Raw genomic sequence first — 17,963 nt, 5'->3', positions numbered from 1 at the left:
CACATTGGCCCCAAGCCCCGAACCCTCCCTCAGGTGCTGGTGCCCCGCAATATGAGCCGCCTCGGGGACACGCCTTCTGTGCCTTTTGGCACGGCAAAGAGGGGCTTTTTGTACAGACTGCTGCTGCACACCTTACATTTTCTCACCCTTGTCCGTCGACCAGACACGCCCTGGCGTGCCTTGTTGCCGTCCGGCGGCGGAGGCCCCCGATGGGAGGCCCTCTACGGAGGTGTCCTCCCCCTTTCTATTGGGGATCTGGGTTGGAGGGTGTTGCATGCAGCAGTCCCTTATAATAAGAGGATGCATAGGTACACGGACTCTCAGGACACATACCCTTTTTGCGGTCTTGTGGAGTCCGTGGACCATGTATATATAGGGTGTTGTAGACTGCACTCCCTTTTTAGTTATTTGAAAAACCTTTTATTGATGTTTTGTTTGCACTTCAGCCCCACGCTCCTGATCTATGGGCACCCGGTGCGGAAGGGGGTCGGGAAGGAGGAGGACCTCCTCGTGAACCTGCTCCTGGGCCTGGCCAAGTTGGCCATTAACAGGTCCAGGCAGTGGGCAATCGACGGGGGAGTCCCGCCCGATTGTTTGTCCCTCTTCCGTGGCTACGTTCGCTGCCGGATGTCCCTGGAGAAGGAGCACGCGGTGTCTGCTGGCACTCTCGAGGCCTTCCGTGCTCGGTGGGCACCGCGGGGACTGGGGTGTTTTGTTGACCCCTTAAAAACATTAAATCAAAATGTGATTAAAGTTTCCTTTAAACTTCGTCCTTGGTTTTACAGCTGACCTGACTTAGGGGCTGTGCTTGATTTATCCCTTATTTTGTTAATTTAGTTTAATTGTTTTAACTCCAAAAGAGTTAATTCTCCTTTACTGTTCTAACCCTGCTGCCTCATCTTGGTGCTCCCCAGACATCCACAGCAGAGGTGGAGGCAGCCTGTTGACTGTGACACCCTGTCTGTGATGACTTTGGCAGGCATCCTCTGAAGGGCCAAGAATTGGTGGGCCCTGGCCTGCTTTCGGGGTCCTGCTGTGTAGCAATGGCACCATCGCTGGCCTGCGAAGCTGGATCTGCAGAGGTCACAGGGAGTCAGATGGGCCGGTCACTCCCAGAGTCACCTGGGTGGATGGCCCCAGAGTGTGCACCTGCTGATGCTCCTCACTATGGGTGCCTGAGGGCCTCTGGCTGACTCCGTGAGTGGTAGGGGTAGCTGGAGTGAGATCGAGCTTCCCAGCACCCCTCTCGCATAAGCACTGTTGGAGGTCAACTACGGCATCAGCGATAGAGTTAAGCATGCACAGCAGTGCAGGAGCGATGTCCTGGACCAAGGTCTCCATGGCGGCCGCCATCCTACCAGTGTTGACCTCGGTGCATTGCAATGCCAGCGCTATCACCTCAGCCTGAAAATGGACGGACTCCTTCATCGTGCCTTGCAATCTGAGGAGTGCAGCGGACATCCCTTCCTGATATTCCCAAGCTTGCCTTTGCAGCTCCAGCAACTGAGGTATGACCGAGTACAGAGGCTCATCATCTGACTGACTCAGCAACATTCTGGCCTCCAACAGTCCTCCAAGTGCTGGAGACCTGAGAAGTCCCTGCCTCCGCCTGCTGTAGATCAGGAAGTGTGATGTGCTCACCAGATTGTGATCCCGAGGCTACTCTAAAGCTAGGCCCCACCAAGGTGTGTGTCTCTGCACCGGTGGAGGGTCTGGGTGAGTGCTGTGATGGGACTTCAGGGACGGTGCCTTCAGATTCCTCTTCAGAGGTTTCTTTGGAGCTTACTTGGAGGCTCTGGATTGTGGACTCTGTTGGCTGCTTCCCAGATGTGCCTGCAAAAGCAGTGGCCAGTGAAAGAGGCATAGTTATCTGATGGATGTTGCACTGTTGGATCCTCACTTGGTAGAGCAGCGCTGACCCCACTGTCAGTACAGGACCGGTCCCGGTCATCGCCGGCCAGCTGGATGGCTCTGTTTTCAAATTCTGTCAGAACTTTGAATTCCGGCATCCATCCACATGTCTGTGACCTTTCTCTCCTGTTGTGAGCCAGTTTGTCCTGCATGGATCGGGGTGAGGAGAGTCTATCAGGATGCCTACCAGGTCAGATGATAAGAATGCCTGGCCTGTGTGGGTGGTGAGTGGTCCCATGGTTGGGCCGAGGACAATGACAATGTGTGGGAGAGAGTGAATGGTGATGTCCCTTGCACTGGCAGTGAGTGAGGGCCTTGTGGGTGTGTGATGGGTTTGAGACTGTGAGAGTTGGGAGTGATGAAAAGAGTGACTTACCCTGGCGGAACGGAGATCATTCATCTTTTTGCAGTGCTGGGTTGCTGTCCTCTTCTGAAGAGCGTTGGCACCAACCACCGCTGCCACCGCTTCCCAAGCCGGGTTGGTGACATTGCTACCCATCCTGCGGCTAGAGTGGGGGTAGAGCACGTCCCAGCGGGCCTCCACAGCATCCAGCAGTCGCTCAAGGGAGCCGCCGTTGAAGTGGGGAGCTGCAGCCTTTTTGCTTTTGCTGGCCATGTCTCCCTGGCAGCGGTGGTGAGCTGGTGGCAATGAGCGCTTTGCTGGCGGCTGCCTTTTAAAGATGGCGGCCGGCGTGATGCAACAGCGGGGTGATGGTAAGCGGGCGAATGAGAGCCTGCCCGCCATGGAAACGATGTGTTTCGTGGGAGTGAATATAAAATGAAGCGGGCTCGGGAAGATATGGTGTGAAAACCTGCCATTTTCTTTGGTGGGTAGGACTCCATTTTACCCGCCTGTTACCGCACTTCGTGGAATTCTGCGAGAAATCAGCCCCTCATCTCTTTTTGGATGAGACCACTGGTCACCCATTTTGAGGCCTGCTTTAAAATCATGCCGAAGGGTGAACGGGGTGGGGCAGGGAGGAGGGCCTCAGGGGCCAGTGGGAAATCAAAATATCATTGGTCTACTGCTCTGTTTTGGTAATGGTAAGAAAATGAAAATTGACTCCCCCCCCCCCCCCCCCCCCCCCCGCAACCAAGTCTTGTGAATCAATGTCACATGGTGGTAATGTTGACTCCTTTTGCAGTTATGGTGTTATTTCGTTATAGTCAAACAATTTTTTTCATATTTTAAGAAACATTATACTTTCAGTCAATAAAATATATACTATACCCGAGCAACAAAATAGTGCTTGTAGACATAGACAGCCCCCAAGATTAGTCCAGAAAGAAGGATAACCAATCCAAGTGTCAGGCACCAGAAGCCACTAATGGTCGACTTCCGAGCTCTTGCTGGAACAGTGTCCACATCCTGAAAAGAGAGAAGTGAATTATTAGACATTAAAGGCCATGTCCGTATAAGCTTTTTCACCTGTTGTTGGCAGACCAAGGAGCCTTGTCGGTCACATATAAAGTTTGATTCCACACTCCCATTCAATTTCTCATATCTCAAGTCGCTGCTAGTAACAGGTCTTGTTGTTCACATTTAGAATTTATCTACCAGCCAGGCAATAGTGCTAACAGCAGCTCTTTCCAACCCATGAGTCACAATTTCAAACTGCACAATCCAAGTAAGAACAATTGGACAAAATTTCTATGGACTTCTCCAGTTCTCACATTAACTTCGGTGGATGGCCTCGTAGGAATGCCAAGCATATAAAAGCAAATACTTAATGTAAGACCAGAAAATGCAATGTTTCCCACAGCACACACACACACATGTGATTGTGTTAGATAACTGTCTGTTTAGGATTGTTTATCAAAATGAAGACAAAATAAATCAAATTCTGTGCTGTAGAAAATGGTTGCTGGGTTGTTAGGGCAACAATGAGTCACCTATGGAATGGAATTGGTTGGTATTTTGGGTGTTGACATTCTAAATGTTTGCCTGTTGTTGAGTGCCTCCCTTGGAAGACTGAATTCACACCATCACATCACAGTGCTCCACTGAATGAATACTGTGCGTATAGCAGTACAGTTAAAATTGTAATCCCTAAAACATCACCATGCAAAGATATTTATATGGAAACATTGGAAAAAGAGCAAGTGGCACTACAACACATTGCAAGCTGGCAATTTATATTAAAGCTTATCAGTTTACACAGAGTTATATGAATTCAGCACAGAACCAGAGATCCAGAAGGCATATTCTGAAATATGCAGCTAAAATGACAAACCTGTCAGCATTCACCATCATTACTGTATAAAACTGACAATAGCTTCTGCCATCCACAAATGCACAGTTAAACGTGGAAATCCTGAGGTTGCTGCCATTGATTTTCCAATTCTCCACAGGGTGTGCTGTTGCGGTTTTACAGATCCAATCAACATAAAATCAATGATTTGATCTTTAACTATCCTTTCTGGAAGAACCATTAAAAATGCTATGCCATGTTGAATGAGATGTAACTGAGATTTTAATGGAACACAAGGTCAAAATTATTGTTGAAGAACCTCTCTAACCCTGAAAAACTATTTTTTATACAAGTGTGGAGTCTCAGTCATTCATAATAACACTTAAAAATGTCAATTTGCTTTAAGATACAAAAAATATTTTTCATTTTATTTAAAGTTTCTGATATTTCAGTTTCTATCTTAATTCCATGAGTATGTTCCAATCTTCATTTTGCTTTTTATAAAAACAAAAGTGACTTATGACCCATTGTTTTAACTTCATAGTTTGCTGTCAGTGGGAATTTTTCAACCTGATTAGCTGATCAGCCAGCTCGATCACTTCGTTGGTGCTGAACACTACAGATCCCATGTAGATGGTCCCAAAATTAAAGCCACATTAGATTTGGGGGACTTGATACCCTAATCTGTTAAATTTTTGTGGTCAGCTTTTCTCCAAGTCAGCAGCAAGCATCATTCCTTCTCCACTGGCCACAAATTCCAGACCAATGAACCAAGAATCAATAAACATTAGGGTTTAATATAAAACTGTATCTGATAAGTAAGGATACTAAACTTTCAGTGCATCTCACTAAAAATTGCAGAAATTATCTCCAGGAATTTGGTTGAATTCCCCCGCAGTGCCACTGTGTCTTCAACAGGATTTATCTACTTGCATGAACAGGTGGGTCTGTCAAAGTGGTGGAGTAAGAGAAGCTTTGAGAAAATTCAATCCTTGTATGTTAATAAGATGCTCAAGCTCATGGTTATGAAAGCAACTGCTTTTAAAGGACAATAAATAAATTGGACAGGAGCCAATAGAGTAGCCTCACAAGAAAAAGTGTGTCATTGTTATTGAAGCCACATGTGTTTCAGCATCTGATCTGGCTGCCATCTGTTCAAGCATCCAACCAGCTTGTAAGCAATGGGAAACTAACAGCATGTAGTGAGGGCTGTTGGCAACTTCTAACACCCCACACTGAAAGCTTGTATTATAGAAACATGATTGTATATCCATTTATTTTACCTTGATGGAATAAATATAGAAATAGATTTTTAGATTCAGGCAGAATATTTTTCAAGTCCACACTAACTGCCCAGACACTAGCATTATTGTTACATTCTAACATAGGGCAGGCGCAGCGGGTGGGCCCGAGAGCAGCCACGAAATTATATGCCACCTGCAATCGGGCCCTGACTGCGATTTCACTCTGGCTGACCAATTAACGGCCAACCAGCGTGAAATGCACGCTGAGAGCCTCAGCACTGCCAGGGAGGGGGCGGGAGGAGTGTGAGCGTTGAAGTCTGCACCCGTGCGGGACAGCACTCACTGAAAGCTCCCTGAAGGCACATAAAGATGTTAGAAATGATATAACCATGTCCCCGCATGTGACTCAGTCACATGAAGATCATGTTAAATTGATTTAAAATTTTTTTAAAATTTTTTATTTACTGTTGGAAACCTGGTCCCACCATGGATGAGGTTTCGCAAAAAAATTCAGAAGCCACCTGCCTATTCATCCACCCGCCAACTATAACGTTGGACAGGCAGGGAAAAATGTGGGTTAATTAATTAATTAATGGCCTTAATAGACTCCTTAACTGTCAGCGGGTATGTTGCCAACTCTCGCGGGTGCATGCCGACCGAAATATCATGTGAGTGCATGATGACAAGCGTTGTTTCGCGCTTGGCCGTGTCGGGTGCATGCTCGTACGCTGAGCTGAAAATCCTCGTCATTGGGTTATGGAGTCATTATGGTGTAGGGGACCACCGTTCGGTCTATCGAGCTCATGCTGCCTCACTGTAGAACAATCTCTCCATCCCTGTAGCCCTGCAAGTTTATTTCCCTCAACTGCCAATCCAATTTCCTTGATTATCAATCATCGATTGTCTCCATTTCTACCACTCTCACAGCAATGAGTTCTAGGTCACTACCATTCACTGTGTAAAAAAGTTCTTCCTCACATCACTCTTGCATCCCTTTCCAAAACTTTACATCTGTGTCTCCGAGCGTTCATAACATTAGCTAATGGAGACAACTTTTCTTTGTCTATCTTATCTAAATCTGTCATAATCTTGTATACCTCAATCAAATCTCCCCTCAACCTCCTTTGCTCCAAGGAGAACAATCCTAACTTCTCCAGCATAATTTTGTAGCTGTAATCCCTCATCCCTGGAATCACCCTAGTAAATCACCTCTGCACCTCTCAAGGACCTTCACATTCTTCCTAAAGTGTGGTCACCAGAACTGGATGCAATGTACTAATTGTGGCCTAACCAGAGTTTTATAACCATTCAGCCTAACTTCACTGCTTTTGTACTCAAGACCTCCATTTATGAAGCCCAAGCTCCCATATGCTTTGCTAACTACTCTGACAATGTGTTCTGTCACCTTCAAAGATCTATGGACATGACCCTCCAGGTCCACCTGTCCCTGCACAATCTTTAGAACAGTGTCATTTAGTATATATTGCCTCTCCCTGTCTGCCAAAATGTGTCCTCATTCCTCTGCATTAAATGCCATCAGCCACTTGTCTGCCCATTCTGCTTGCCTATCTATGTCCTGTTGCTGTTAGCTGGTAACATCCTCACTGTTTGTCACACCTCCAAGTTTGGCATTGTCAGAAAATTTATAAATTTTACACTATTCCAATATCCAAGTCATTTATAGATAGCAGAAAACCTGTAGTCTTAGCACTAACACTTGAAGAAAACTACTGTTAATCATACTGAAAAACAATTCACCATGACTTGCTGTTTTCTGTCCTTAAACCATTGTTTATCAAAGTTGACACTAACCCTCCTATTCCTGAGCTTCAATTTTGTTAACCAACCTTTTATGTGGTATTTTCTTAAATGCCTTTTTAAAATCCACATAGACAACATTCAACATATTCCCTTCATCAACCTTTTCTGTTACTTCATCAAAAAATTCAATTAGTCAAATATAATTTGCCTTTTACAAATCCGCACTGGCTCTTAAGCAATTCAAACCTCTCCAAATGCCTGTCAATTTTTTTCAATAATTGAGTGGGAGATCTGAAACAGATGCCTTCAAAATCCAGACAAGTGTCAAGCCAGGCTATGTGATAGTCCTCAGACTATTTACAATCTACCTGGTGACTGTTCACTTCATCAAAGATCAACTGCCCTCTAGTGTCAGTATTAAATACCATCTAGATGGAAAACCCTTTAACCTCAGTCACCACCGTGCCAAAATTAAACTGGCCACCATAAGTGTTTATGACCTACAGTTTTGGATGACTGCAATGTTGTTGCACACTCTGCACCATATCAGCATGCCATTTGTGATCACTTCAATTCTGCATACAAGAGACTCGGCCTTTTCTTTAATGTCACCAAAACAAAACTTATATATCAAGCCAAATATTCCACCTCTGATTTACGTTCCAGAGAAACTCTGGAATATGTTGAGCACTTATCACACCACAGCAGTCACCTGTCTCAAAAGGCCACCATTGAGGAGCAGATCCAACAATGGATCAACTGCGCCAGTTCAGCCTTCTACAAACTATGAGTGTTTCACAACAAAGTCCTCCACAAGTCAACAAAAGTCCAAGTGTACAGATGTCATTACCACACTCCTGTACTGCAGCGAGGCCTGGTCTGTGTATTGGCAACACATAACAGAGCTAGAGAAATTCCATCAGCAATGTTTCCGTCACATTCTCTGGAAGGAGAACCATCAAACAAACACTAGCATCCTTCTTCAAGCCAAGTCCACAATCATTGAGGCAAGTCCTGCAAAATCAATTTCAACTGGCTACAGTGTCCACATGGCTGAAAATCATCAGGTCCTCCTCTTGCAACTTTCAAATGGCCAATTTGCCAGAAAACACTTCAAAGATACTCTGAAGCTCTCCTTAAAGAAGCATTGACCTTAATGACTGGGAGGAGTTTGCTACCGATCATTCAAGATGACGACAGCTTGTCCATCAAGCTGCAACACAGTGCGTCCAAACATCTTAATGATGAGGCAGAGTGTTGGCAGGGAAGGAAAGAAAGTCCTGCACTCTGGATCCCACTACTTAGTGTGATGTCCCTCCCCACCTACCCAAAGATATGTGGGATGAAAATTGCCCACTGAGTCACATCAAGAGACATGGCAGAAGCCCATGCCCCTAAGCAGACATCATTCCCAAATCAAGGGATAACCAACGACATGCCAATTCAAGATTTCTAGGTTCCCTTTTATGCTACCATTCTATTATCATATTTTCTCTTTGCCAAGCTTAATTTCCTATTCACTTTGCCTCTCAGCTTATTATATTAGGTGAATTCTTGAAGCAAGAACCAGGCCTGACATGCATTATACACTCTTTGTTTTATAATATTCTGTATCTCTCTGGTCATCCAAAATGTCCTGGCTTTGGTTCCCTCCCTTTCATCCTTGTTGGAATGTACATAGCCTGTACCTGAAACACCTTCTTAAAGATCACCCATTGTTCCATGGAAAAACTCAGCAGGTCTGACAGCATCTACGGAGAGGAAAGTTTCGAGTCCATATGACTCTTCAACAGAAGTTCTGTTGAAGAGTCATACGGACTCGAAACGTTAACTGTGTTCCTCTCCGCAGATGCTGTCAGACCTGCTGAGTTTTTCCAGGTATTTTTGTTTTTGTTTTGGATTTCCAGCATCTGCAGTTTTTTGCTTTTAACCCATTGTTCCATTGCAGTTTCTCCTGTCAGTCTTTTTAACACTTCAGAAAAAAATCCAAAACATACAAGTTAGAATACATTGTATCCAAGTAATTTTATCAAGTTTAGTATCCAGTTTAATAGTGTCTTATTTACATTTGGCTTAATGTTATGCCGATTGTCTAACAGAATGATTTCTTATTTACTTCTATAGCACAAGTGCTTGTTTCATCATTAAGAACCACTTTGAAAAGACAACCCATTTTATTCTGCATTTCATATATTTAGAGAAGTTCTGAATAGACTCACTCTATTGATTAAACTATTGATTGGTTTATAAACAATTTTCAGCAAATGTTAACTCTTCACTGTGATAACCATCTGCAAATGGTCAAAGCACATTTATATCCATGCCTATATAGTCATTAACTTAAACACAGGAGTTTGCAATTTTGATGTCATGCTATTCAGTTATGTCATGCTTTTAATTAATACATATTATGACCAAATCTAACTACCAGCATATTGATCTATATGATTTGATTTCACATTGAAAGAAGAAATAGCTATTCTGTAAAGAAAAATGGTTTGAGAGGACAAATAAAATGTGTTATTTCAAATAGCAATGAAATTAAGCCAAGTGTGCTTAAGTCAGACCTAAATATTTTCATGGACTATTATAAAAATGTTAACTATTCTGTCATAGAATCCATATGGCATTAAAGTCAAACATGAAAAAAAACAACAAACTGGGCATTAGACAGTGATTTTAATTTGTATTTTCAAAATATCTTTAGAACTTTTTTGTGCTATATTTTAGAGTTAAATGTCTTTTTTTTTATATGGAGTTTATTTTATTTTAATATGTTTCTAATGTGGCACAGCAATTGTTCCCTAAAGTAGAAGGTCCTGGGTTCTCCATTAATACACCCTAACATTTCTAACCTGAAGAGATTTAAACAGTGTGTTAACCTTTGTTTTTTGTACACACCCTCCCGAGCGAACAGTTACAGTGCAATAGTGATGAATACTTGAAGGGGAGAAAATTGCAGGGCTTTAGGAAAAGACAGTGGCATATGATTACCTTCAAAGAGTCAGTGCATGCAATGATGGGCCAAATGGCCTCCTTTTGTGCTGTAAAATTCCATGTCAGCGGTTCAACAGCTGCTCTCTTGGTCCTCCCACTGAGCCAGAGAAATGGTGTTTGTGTCATAACTGACAAAAAGGACTGACTAACTTTAAAATTAGGACAAAAATATATGTAAGGTAAATACATACACTTGTTAAAGATGTTAGTTGTTCAACAATATTAGATGAAGTGAATACAGTTCTAAATATTATGCATCATTAACTACCCACTGAGATTGCTGTCTGATGCACTCATTTGTTTTGAATTCTTCTGCAAGGATAATCCTAACTTCAGGCCATTATAACATGGCCTGCAAGCACATGTTGTGTTGAAATATAGTAGCTGGCTTGAAAATTGCTGCTCCATGTAAGCCAACGAATTACTTACTTTTTTACCGTGTAACTATTTCTTTATTTCTTTTATATTATTGACTGTAAACCGAATGTGATATGGCCCTGTGTGCAGACTTTGTCTCATGGTAGTAACATGGAACATCGAGGTGAAAGAAGTAGCTCGAGATCGAAGACATCTTAAGAACTGTGTATAATGGGCATGGAGGAATGCATGATGGGTAATATGCATGATCAGCCAAGGCAGAACCTTGCTAGAATCAGCAATTACTGCAAAAAAGATTAAAAACTGTGCTGAAATGCTTGCCTCAGACCGTGAGAAAGACAGATCCCTTTTTGCTCATTACAGCTAATAAACCTGGTCTTCCTCTATTGGCCCTTAGGGACTGATAACAGCACAGGAGATAACAAGTGAAGCTAAATGGCCATGTTTATTCAAGCGTGGACCTTGAAATTCCTTCAAAGGGGAATAAATAGGAGGCATGTGGAGAAAGTGTCAAAAGGACAGTGATGTAATTGAAAACCAATTAAATGGGCTAAAAATAGGTACTACCTTATGTGGTACATGACCAGACCCAAAAACAATATAAAGAAAGAGCACACAAATACATCATTGCTGCATTGGTTAGAGTGACCTGTCAGTCACTCAGAAGTCATGCATGGAGGCTTCATCAGCAGATTGACCACCGAGACAGACTCTGACTCACAGGAAACTAAGCAACCGGTATTATCATGAGTATGTACTATTGCTCATTGTTTTAATAAACGGGTACCACATTTCATGGAACAAGATCTAAGTTGTTTTGTGCCAATGATACCCAGAGTAGAGGCTAGAAACTTTAGACCAGAGAGGGGTCTTACATTTACATATTGCCACATAGCCTTACCTCAAAAATATACACTATCATAAAGTAAGATTAGTCAGTCCAGTGCAAGTCCCAATGTAGATTATGGAGAAATTAATGATTTCTCTGAATGGAAATAAACTAATTGATTCATCTTCCGACTAGGGACTTTACAGCCTTCCGGACTGAATATTGAATTCAACAACTTTAGGTCGTGAGTCCCCTCCCCCATCCCCACCCCCTTTCTGTTTCCCCCTTCTTTTTTTTCCCAATAAATTATAAAGATTTTCCTTTTCCCACCTATTTCCATTATATAAAATAAAAAAAAAACCCACTAGAGCTATACCTTGAGTGCCCTACCATCCATTCTTAATTAGCACATTCGTTTAGATAATATCACCAACTTTAACTTTAACACCTATGTGTTCTATTGTACTATTGTTGTTGACATCTTTTGATGATCTGCTTCTATCACTGCTTGTTTGTCGCTACAACCACGCCAACCCCCTCCACCTCTCTGTCTCTCTATCTCTCCGCCCCCCACACACACACCTTAAACCAGCTTATATTTCAGCTCTTTCCTGGACTCGAACTCAAGTTCTGTCGAAGGGTCATGAGGACTCGAAACGTCAACTCTTTTCTTCTCCGCCGATGCTGCCAGACCTGCTGAGTTTTTCCAGGTAATTCTGTTTTTGTTTTGGATTTCCAGCATCCGCATTTTTTTTGTTTTTATAATTGACAAATCATTTATCTCAAAATGATGGCAGAACAAAGCTCTCTGTTTTGGACATAATATTCATTGGTCTTTATTCTTACTATTTAATAGAGTCAGCAATATATAATCTCAGAATTTACAAAAGGCAGCTCTAAATTACTAATTTATACCTTCCTCTTCAAATTCTCAAAGAGCTCTAGAGTAAAACAGTATTGTACCAGATTTCTTGGCTATAAACTTCCTTTCCTGTATCAACTTTGATCTGTAGTCTATTATTTAATTCTTTATGAACTAAACAAAATTGTAATACTATCAACTATATTTGTTACATCTACCTTTGAAAACAACCTATCAGAAAGGACCAAAGGATTACATAATGCAAAAGTAGAATAATTAAATATACAGTTTTCAAGCTTGGCAAAAAGGTTAGTGGTTTCTCTTTCTTGCATGGATAAATATAAATTATTTATTGTTCAACAAACCTATCATCTTAATTCCTCAAAGGATGAGACCTATAATCTGTCTTTTGTTATGAAGATGCATTATATAAAATATTAATTTATAATGCCATCAGCTGGACATACATTTGTATTAAACTTCTTTGAAAAGCAACTTTTCCTGAACAAAGGATACAGGCTACAGCAGCTACTTTTTTGCATTTGCAAAGGACACAAGTTGCTTTTATGGAGACACAGTCTATGGAGGTCTCAGAGCGGTCATGTGATCCAACTCAAGTATAAAAAAGATACTGGATTTTTGAATATTCAGAGAGAGAGAGAGAGAGAGAGCGAGACTGCCACAGGGGCAACAGCCTTACCCCATCATTCTTTCTTCTAAACCCTCTATCAAAGCACAGCTGTTTGTGATTTGAAAAACCCACTGGAAGACCTCATTGCTGCAAATGGGAGTTCCGAATCAACACCATTATTTCCAGTGAGAAAGCCCAAGAAGCAGCAACTACTGTGGAAAGGGACCCTTTAGCTATAAACAAGCATTTGGACACAATGATTTTTTCGCCTAACTTCACTTGTTACTTGGCTAAGTTTATTATATCTGGTACTCTGTGGAATTTTATGTCTTCTTTTTGCATGCTTGGGGCGGAGTGGGGTGGAGTGTGTGTGACTTATTTTTTTATTAGTGGGTAGTTGGACATATTTGTATATTTTAAATCTTTTGTCAATAATTCCTGCATGCTTACTTGAGTGAGTTTTAGCAATATATATTAAAGTGGCAATATCAGCTCCCTTGTAAATTCAAACTCTGTTTATAACCAACTCAGGAGTGAGACAAAGAGAGGAGTTAGCTCACACCTGCTGACTCGATTGTAACACTGCATGTGTTTCTTAAGGCTATGTTTCCAGAAATTCCTGGAGTTCGCTGTCCTTGTGTGATAAGTACAACACTCCTGGCCATTCTGGCTTCCAACAGCAGATGGGGTACCAGTCAGGAACTCTTGTTACTAATTAAAGCACTAAAACCACAAGGCAAACTATCTTCTGTCAGGTCTGCGGCTGTAAAATGATGATGCTGAACCGTGTGCAGAAATCCTGAAACATTCAAAACATTTTCTTGACAAATGCAATATAAAATTGAACACTGATGATTTCAGAAGAGTGAAAAACATCCTAAAAGAACTACACCTGAAGTCATGCAGTAAGAGAAAACAAACATGAGACTTCAGTCAGTAACTGCAATCGCTTTTTCCACAGAACAAGCATAAGTAGTGAGCGTATATTGCATTAAATGTAACACCAATGAAAGTTCCTTTCATCCTATATTGTGTTCTGATGTTTCTTCCCTACAAGCCATACTGCTTGCAATGTAATTATTAGGAAGAAACAACTCCTGTCCTCTTATTTTATTTCCCTGCTATGATATTTATTCAGAGACCAGTTGGCACACAAGGGACACAGGTTGATAATACAAGTACACGGATTTGCTGAGCAGCTATGTTGTTGAACCATCATTTCTCTGCCACCCCTACCTGCAAGTCCTTAATAAAAGGATTGGCAGGCATGCAAAACCAAATTAGTATATATAAAACAGTGAAAGAAAATAACATCTAGAGTCCAGATATATACTGGAGCAGAAGTGGGAACAACAAGCTTCACAATAGACAATTTATTTGCAAGCCACCACGTTCAGAATACCATGATGCATTCATTAATTTTAGAGAAGTTAGTTCCCTATGTGTGTAATAACTGCATTGTTAGGTCACAACTTTAAAAACCTCCAGTGGGATCCTAAAGTGGGAAAGGTTTGAGGAGGCAAGATTCACTTCAGAATATATTACAAGATGGAGCAGGCTAAAGCAATTGTTCTAAAAAGCCCCATGTTTTCAAATAGCTGCATTGAGGTCCTCTTAAAGCAAATAGATGTCAAGAAGATAGCAGTTTTTACACCCAAGGTCATAGTCCCATAGTGGTCCAAAATGCATCAGAGAAGGTGGAAAACGAGGTCAGTGAATACAGTTAATCCCAAAGGTTATGGTTTTAAACATGTTAGAAGTTCTGACATCTCAATCATGGTTCTCAGTCTTCAGAGTGCGTGACGAGAACTCATTTTGCATGAGATTTAATCATTCTCAACAGTTTTCTTTCCTTTTCTTGGGTGCAGAACAGCACAATACCCCAGATCTACCAGATACGTCACAACAACATCACTCATTCCTATCTACCCCAGCAGGCATAGGATCCGAGCATGTTGAAATTGAAGGCAATAATCTATTAAGTGAAACCAATTAAACCAAATCAAACAAATTGGGATAAATCAGGCACAGCCCTTAATTCAGGTCAGCTGTAAAACCAAGAACAAAATTTAAAGGAACCTTACAAACTTTAAATCGTGATTAAAGGGGTCAACAAAACACACCAGTCCCCGCGGTGCCCATCGAGCACGGAAGGCCTCGAGAGTGCCAGCAGACACCGCGTGCTCCTTCTCCAGGGACATCCGGCAGCGAACGTAGCCACGGAAGAGGGACAAACAATCGGGCGGGACTCCCCCGATCGCCCACTGCCTGGACCTGTTAATGGCCAACTTGGCCAGGCCCAGGAGCAGGTTCACGAGGAGGCCATCCTCCTTCCCGACCCCCTTCCGCACCGGGTGCCCATAGATCAGGAGTGTGGGGCTGAAGTGCAAACAAAACATCAGTAAAAGGTTTTTCAAATAACTGAAAAGGGAGTGCAGCCTACAACACCCTATATATGCATGGTCCACGGACTCCACAAGACAGCAAAAAGGGCACGTGTCCTGAGAGTCCGTGAACCTATGCATTCTCTTACTTTAGGGGACTTCTGCATGCAACACCCTCCAACCCAGGTCCCCGATAGAAAGGGGGAGGACACCTCCGTAGAGGGCCTCCCATCGGGGGCCTCCGCCGCCGGACAGCAACAAGGCACGCCAGGGCGTGTCCGGTCGATGGACAAGGGCGAGAAAATGGAAGGTGTGCAGCAGCAGTCCGTACAAAAAGCCCCTCTTTGCTGTGCCAAAAGGCACAGAGGTCATGTCCCCGAGGCAGCTCATATTGCAGGGCACCAGCACCCGAGGGAGGGTTCGGGGCTTGGGGCCAATGTGGAATTCTGTCCGAACAGGGGAACGCTCAGACGGAAGACCACCGCGCACCTGGGCCACCTCAAGACCCAAAATAACGTCGGGTCCGAGCACGACCGTTCTCAGGTCTTGGATGGCATCGGCTGCGACCTGGACACTCACAGACGCGCGTCGCGCCAACTCCTGCCGGGACATCCAGCCCAGTCCTCCGCCACCCAGCACGTCCCCGATCCTGGTCACCCCTGCGGCCACAGCCCTCGTCTCCGCCAACCACTGACAAGGACGGAGGGGCAGATTCCTGAGCAGCGGCTCTCTAACGAAAGCTGCTACTCCTGACGGGGGAGAGCTGCGTCACGAGGCAACCACTTTCCAGACTTTGATCAGGTCCTGGTAAAAGACGGGCAACGCCTGCAAAGAGCCACCGAGGCCCGTCTACCATGCCTGCAATGAAGCACAAGTGGAGGTCTGCATTGTTAATGTAACTCTATTGAGTACAAACACATTTCCATCTGTTCCTATTCAGATGAAGTTACATTGTTTCATAGTTTGCCATTGTGAGATTTGAACTCTTGATAATCTTTTAAATGAAAACCAAATCAACAAAATTGGGATAAATCAGGCACAGCCCCTAATTCAGGTCAGCTGTAAAGCCAAGAACAAAGTTTAAAGGAACCTTACAAACTTTAAATCAAAATGTGATTAAAGGGGTCAACAAAACACCCCAGTCCCCGCGGTGCCCACCGAGCACGGAAGGCCTCGAGAGTGCCAGCAGACACCGCGTGCTCCTTCTCCAGGGACATCCGGCAGCGAACGTAGCCACGGAAGAGGGACAAACAATCGGGCGGGACTCCCCCGTCGATCGCCCGCTGCCTGGACCTGTTAATGGCCAACTTGGCCAGGCCCAGGAGCAGGTTCACGAGGAGGTCCTCCTCCTTCCCGACCCCCTTCCGCACCGGGTGCCCATAGATCAGGAGCGTGGGGCTAAAGTGCAAACAAAACATCAATAAAAGGTTTTTCAAATAACTAAAAAGGGAGTGCAGTCTACAACACCCTATGTATACATGGTCCACGGACTCCACAAGACCGCTAAAAGGGCACGTGTCCTGAGAGTCCTCCTATTATAAGGGACTGCTGCACGCAACACCCTCCAACCCAGGTCCCCGATAGAAAGGGGGAGGACACCTCCGTAGAGGGCCTCCCATCGGGGGCCTCCGCCGCCGGACGGCAACAAGGCACGCCAGGGCGTGTCCGGTTGACGGACAAGGGCGAGAAAATGGAAGGTGTGCAGCAGCAGTCCGTACAAAAAGCCCCTCTTTGCCGTGCCAAAAGGCACAGAGGGCATGTCCCCGAGGCGGCTCATATTGTGGGGCACCAGCACCCGAGGGAGGGTTCGGGGCTTGGGGCCAATGTGGAATTCTGTCCGAACAGGGGAACGCTCAGACGGAAGACCACCGCGCACCTGGGCCGCCTCAAGACCCAAAATAACGTCGGGTCCGAGCACGACCGTTCTCAGGTCTTGGATGGCATCGGCTGCGACCTGGACACTCACAGACGCGCGTCGCGCCAACTCCTGCGGGAACATCCAGCCCAGTCCTCCACCACCCAGCACGTCCCCGATCCTGGTCACCCCTGCGGCCAATGCCCTCCTCTCCGCCAACCACTGAAAAGGACGGAGGGGCAGATTCCTGAGCAGCGGCTCTCTGACGATAGCCGCTACTCCTGACGGGGGAGAGCTGCGTCGCGAGGCGACCACTTTCCAGACTTTGATCAGGTCCTGGTAAAAGACGGGCAACGCCTGCAAGGAGCCACCGAGGCCCAGCTGTTCTATAAACAGGAGCTGCACGTCATAATTCAGGCCGTGCACCTGACGGAAGAAATACGTCATCAGGGCACACCATCTAGGAGGAGGCTCGACGTAGAGGTATCGCTGCAGGGTCTGAAGGCGGAAAGTCGCCACCTGTGTGCGTAGGCACACTAGCGCCTGACCACCCTCCCTAAGTGGGAGACTCAGAACCTCGGCAGCGACCCAGTGCAATCTTTTGTCCCAGAAGAAGTCAACTAACAATCTCTGGATTCTTGTGACAAAGTCCGGGGGAGGGGTCAAAGTGACCAGCCGATACCACAACATGGCGACGATCAGCTGGTTTATGACCAGAACTCGACCTCGGTAAGATAGCACTCGGAGCAGTCCTGTCCAGCACCGCAGGCGAGCGGTGACTTTCGTCTCCAGTTCCTGCCAGTTTGCCGGCCAGGATTCCTCAGCGGGGCAGAGATGGACCCCCAGGTAGAGGAGGCTGGTCCTGCTCCAGGTGAAAGGCCTGAGCTCCTCGGGTAGGGGATCCATCTGCCACTGACCG

At 44.6% G+C, this 17,963-nt stretch overlaps 1 protein-coding gene across 1 annotated transcript in view; it reads right to left on the bottom strand.

Annotated features, from left to right (window-relative positions):
* Positions 1 to 17,963, bottom strand: part of LOC121286797 (integral membrane protein 2C-like) — an 83,202-nt gene that overhangs the window by 28,707 nt on the left and 36,532 nt on the right. Inside the window, exon 2 of the mRNA XM_041203842.1 lies at positions 3,143 to 3,280. Within this exon, the coding sequence (XP_041059776.1) occupies positions 3,143 to 3,280 (138 nt within the window). The remainder of the gene's footprint in view (positions 1 to 3,142; positions 3,281 to 17,963) is intronic.

This window comes from Carcharodon carcharias, chromosome 2 (assembly GCF_017639515.1).
Source record: "Carcharodon carcharias isolate sCarCar2 chromosome 2, sCarCar2.pri, whole genome shotgun sequence".
NCBI classification, from domain to species: domain Eukaryota; kingdom Metazoa; phylum Chordata; class Chondrichthyes; order Lamniformes; family Lamnidae; genus Carcharodon; species Carcharodon carcharias.
Note: the sequence above shows the minus strand (reverse complement) of the source record. Positions and strands in the feature narration are given on the sequence as shown.